A 4,711-nucleotide genomic window follows, 5' to 3' on the forward strand; every position below is an offset into this window, starting at 1 on the left:
CGCTGGTGCGGTGTGGTGGTGGCCACTTTGGCCGGCTGCGATGGCCGGCCCATGGCTGCCCGAGCTCTGCGGCACGGCCGACACCTGGCAAGGAAAGAGAACATCACGTACAGCTACAGCTTTGCAGCCACCTCTGCTCGCTGTGTGGGCAGAGAAAAATCAGCCTTCCCAGACCCAGGTATACAAGTAAAATTTTAAGGAAGCAGAACACAGTCAGTTTGACCTTTAACCGTGACTGCCAACAACCTCACTCAAAAAAATATCCTCTGCGGCACGGCCGACACCTGGCAAGGAAAGAGAACATCACGTACAGCTACAGCTTTGCAGCCACCTCTGCTCGCTGTGTGGGCAGAGAAAAATCAGCCTTCCCAGACCCAGGTATACAAGTAAAATTTTAAGGAAGCAGAACACAGTCAGTTTGACCTTTAACCGTGACTGCCAACAACCTCACTCAAAAAAATATCTTTTCTTTTCTTCAGCAATGACCCAGAGAGACCCAAAACCAAAACAAGACAACTCTCACCCTACACTCCAAATACAGGAGACCCCTCTCTGCAAACATGTTACAAACACAGCCTCTCCCCATCCTGCATACTCCCTGGCTGTCTAGTCACTAACGCTAACATAAAGACCTGCAAAAGGGGCACCAAATCGGATTTTTAAGTCTGACAGAGGCAAGGTTCTCTGTCTTCTCTCCGACACTTACGTGTCGCAAGCAATAATCTGAATGAATGAATCTTTACGAGCTTCTACACTCTTGCCGTTCAGTTTGGGTACTGGCAGTCAAAATTGTGGCTCTCTGGCACCAGCAGACTTAGGGAAAAACTCAGCTTGGTGTCTCCCCTAGAGAAACAGGAAAAGGAACAGAAGGCAGGGACTTTTTGGGCCTCCTTCATATATTAAACCAGAAAAGTTTCAATTTGGAAAATCCATTAAAAGAGCCTTTAAAGAATTTTTAAAAAGTAAATTACTTTTCATTTTACACAAATTTAGTTTTCCATTCAAGCCTCTTTTAGATGGGAGATACTTTTTTTTTTATCCTTCTCATGAACAAGAAACGATTTGCTTGCTGGTCCATCCAAGTTCTTTTTAGGAAGGACTGCCAGCATAAACACACCCTCTTCCAGTCCCCACAAGTGTCTGCCTGCAGGCTCTTCAGCTCTGCAGCTGCTACTACTGGTGCAAACATCCCTTCTGCAGAAGTAAGGAAGAAGCTGTGTGTAAAATTGGGCACCAGACAGGGAGAGCAGCTCACTAGCAACACAAGCGTGGAAGACGCAACATGCCCAAAATCACAGCAAAGACAAGTAACAGAGGAACTGCCTCTCCCTGGGAGGTATCTCCAGTGCACTCTTAAAAGTGCCTTTGTTTTTTTTTCTCTCCCCAGCTGACAGCTCCTTGCAAAGGAGGCAAGAGAGGGAAGAGTGCCACCTAATGACTCTGGGGTAATGTCTTCTGAAACATTTCAAGTTTCTTAAAAGTCTCCAATTGAAACGCTGATCCCATCCAGTCTGTTAAGCTTAAGATCACCCAAGATACCATACACCTGTGACAGAGCAACCATAAGAACAAACCTTTTCCCAGTGAAGAAAAGAAAAATGGAGCAAAAGCCCTGCACACATTTGCCTCTAGGATTCAGAGACCACAATCTAAGAGAATCATTAAGAGAGTCATGTTCAAAAAAGCCAAGCGACACCACATTTGTTCAGGTGGCTCTGAACAGGAATGAAGCCGACAGCCTTAAAGCAAGTGCTTAAAATGAGGTATGATAAGCACATTGTCTAATCTTGCTTTTTCTTTAGCAAGCCCAAAATACACCTTGTCTCAAATACAGGATTCTACCATGAGATGGCACGGTGCTGGCCGCTCATGCAGCGGGACAGCAGCTGATCCCCCGAGATGCAGCTAAGGGATGTGCGCACACACCTGGTAGCTGGGAGTTACTGAGTACTGAATCCCCGTGGCAGACTGCATGGTCTCCGAAACTGCCTCATAGACCGGAGGCGCCGGGGCAAGCACGCGGTGCTGGTGTTGAAAAGCTTCGGTGCTGCTGGTGATACGTCTCTGCTGCGACGCATACACGGGTGACTCCTGCTCATCCAATCGCCGCTTCATTCTGAACTCATGCTCAGGAAGCACTACAAAACCTGTTAGAAACAAACCAATTAACAAACGCAATTGATTCATCGCTCCCTGCCAACGCCATGGATGCTAAGTTCACCAAGAGCAGGCAGGGCAAGTTTCTGTCTACCCATTTAAGTTACTGATATCTTGAGATAAGAAAGTGGAATTAAGATTCAGCTTTCTGCATAAAATATGCAATCATGTTTTATCAAAAAAAGTACAGCCTTGTTGTTGGAAATAAAACACTCTGCTTAAAAGCTAACAATTTGTTCAATCTCACTTAAAGGACGTTGCTAGCATGGGCATCTGGAGTACATGCAGACCCTAAGCAATGCAAAGCTCGTTGAATGCAGTATTTGAACACAACTGACTGGGGGAGGGCACATTACCTACGCACAGCCTGGACTAAGTTGCCTACATTGAAAACAGGAAAAAAACCCCAAAACCTCCTGGGCAGTCCAGGTAGGATGACAGCCAGCTACGAGAGATGCTTTAAAAATGTGGGAGAAAGGAAGAGGCAAAAAGCAAGATGCACAATTAGATTTTGAAATCACTCACAAAGCCCCACAGTATAGAGTTCTCCGTTTAATACACAGAAGACACATGCAACCTCGATGAAACCCACCCACCCACCACACCGGGAATATTTTGGACGCCACACAGCCATGATCCTCCCAACATCCTGGCCTCACTCACTGGCAGCAAGCTGAAGAGTGCAAAGCGAAGCGGTGCTAGCAGGTGCTGTGCTCGCATCCTGCACACCTGCGAGCACCGATCAGCAGCTCTCCTGCATACTCTCTGGTATTTTTTTTCCCCAAAACGCAGGCACGTTCCCTGCCCTACTCTAAGTTGTCTTCATGCAACTTTATTTCACTTCAAAACTGACGGGTCATTTCCCCACTGTCTCACTCCTAAAAGCGCTGTGAATTCTTCACTCTGATTGAACTACTCACCTACTCTTTTCTGCAAGCGAATTCCAGTGCTGTTTTCTATGCATTGATAGCTATTGACATCATTGAGATGTTGTCTGCTGTTCATCAAACCCCTGGGTGCTCAAAAGGATACGCAGCCTATTAACGGGTTTGATGGACAGAGTGAAATCCACCCTCTTCAGCCTCTAATTCATCAGGACCTCTCCATAGCAAGTCCTTTTCAGTTCCAATGCGGTTAAACACATTAATTGCTAACGTGGACACATGGGTTAACAAGAGGGAATGAAGTTCCCCCAGAACAATGGCACAACAGCCAACTAAGCCAATGCTCATCTACCAAGTTAGGACAGCTCTTCATGGTCTAAATCCATCATCAACCAAAGAACCCAAAGATCATTCACCAATATCTCAGTCCACGTCAAATATGTAAACAGGAACCAGTAGCACAGAGGTTCAGAATAGATTCAACGCGGGCTTGAAAACCTGCACAACGAAGCATCTTCCCCTTCGTGTCCCTCTTTGCTAGTCTCTCCTTTCACATGGAGGGGGTAGGAGAAGACGGAAGATGACTTCGTTTCTTTTTGGAGTTGCTCTTCAAGTTCAGCCTCTCAGAATATCTGAGTCCCTTATCAGGTCCTCAAAGCACTCGGCATGTAGAAGACGGCAGGCAGAGGAGGACTCCTCAACCCAAGAAAAGGAGAAAGCTTACTAACTGGATCTCATTTACAAGTTACAAATCCCAAGCAGGTCTGACCTCCAGCATCCACTCCGAAAGTAGAGGTGCACACTGCAGGAGCTCATTTTGCTAATGGTACCTACACTGGTTGTCTTTTCATTCAGCTGGTCTCTGCTGACAAATAAAGAGCTAGGCAGGTTAACTTCAAGCTACTCCCTTCGAGCACAGCTTGCATTTAGCTTTGTAAAAACATACAGTTTTATGCTAATAGGGCTGGGGCTAAACCGAGCCATGCTGGCAAATCTGGCCACACACTATCATCCAGCGAGCAGAGCTAGCCAGGATTTTGCATGACAATGGCTGACTGCACGAGTAAAGTCTGGGCAAAGCTTTGGTGGCATCTACTTATAACCCGCTCACCAATTTGGATACCCTTCTGCTCTAAACACTGGTACCCCAGCCAGTCCTTCCACTTTCTTTTGATCTCCCAGGCTGGTTCGCCCCTTACCCTCTCAACAGTGCAACAGCTTTCCTCCCCTACAGCAGCGACCAAGAGCTGCTGGTCTGCAGACATGTACACGCAACATCCACAAAGCAGGAACAGTCTCAAAAAAAAATTCACATGTGATTTGCTGTAAAGCAGTGAAATGGTTCCAGCAGGCTTAACACACCACCTGCGAGAAGGTGTGCCTGTGTATATATATACATACACACACGTATACATGGTGTATAAGTGGTGTGGCAGCTGTTAGGTGTCCCACCCTTGCATCTTACTTCCCAAAGCAATGCTCCACACTTGTCACTTTGTATGGACTAACTAACCTTTAAAGCAGAGGCTGTCTGAGGATAGAAAATGGCTGGAAGACTCCTGTGCCCTTATGAGGATTAAAATGCCACCTTAGGCTGACCAAGAAGCCTTTTCCCCACCGAGCCGCTGAGCACTTCAGCCCCGTGAGGCTGTGGGAGCTGCAGTAGCACT

At 46.7% G+C, this 4,711-nt stretch overlaps 1 protein-coding gene across 1 annotated transcript in view; it reads right to left on the bottom strand.

Moving 5' to 3' along the window:
• The window catches only part of SIN3A (SIN3 transcription regulator family member A), a 26,786-nt gene extending 24,161 nt beyond the window's left edge, over positions 1-2,625 (bottom strand). The window contains exons 1-2 of the mRNA XM_035899343.1: positions 1,927-2,625; positions 34-84 (exon numbers count right to left, since the gene is read on the bottom strand). Of these exons, the coding sequence (XP_035755236.1) occupies positions 34-84; positions 1,927-2,187 (312 nt within the window). The 5' untranslated portion in view covers positions 2,188-2,625. The remainder of the gene's footprint in view (positions 1-33; positions 85-1,926) is intronic.
• Positions 2,626-4,711: the final 2,086 nt, after the last annotated feature.

This window comes from Egretta garzetta, unplaced genomic scaffold, assembly GCF_000687185.1.
Source record: "Egretta garzetta isolate BGI_Z169 unplaced genomic scaffold, ASM68718v1 scaffold287, whole genome shotgun sequence".
NCBI classification, from domain to species: Eukaryota; Metazoa; Chordata; class Aves; order Pelecaniformes; family Ardeidae; genus Egretta; species Egretta garzetta.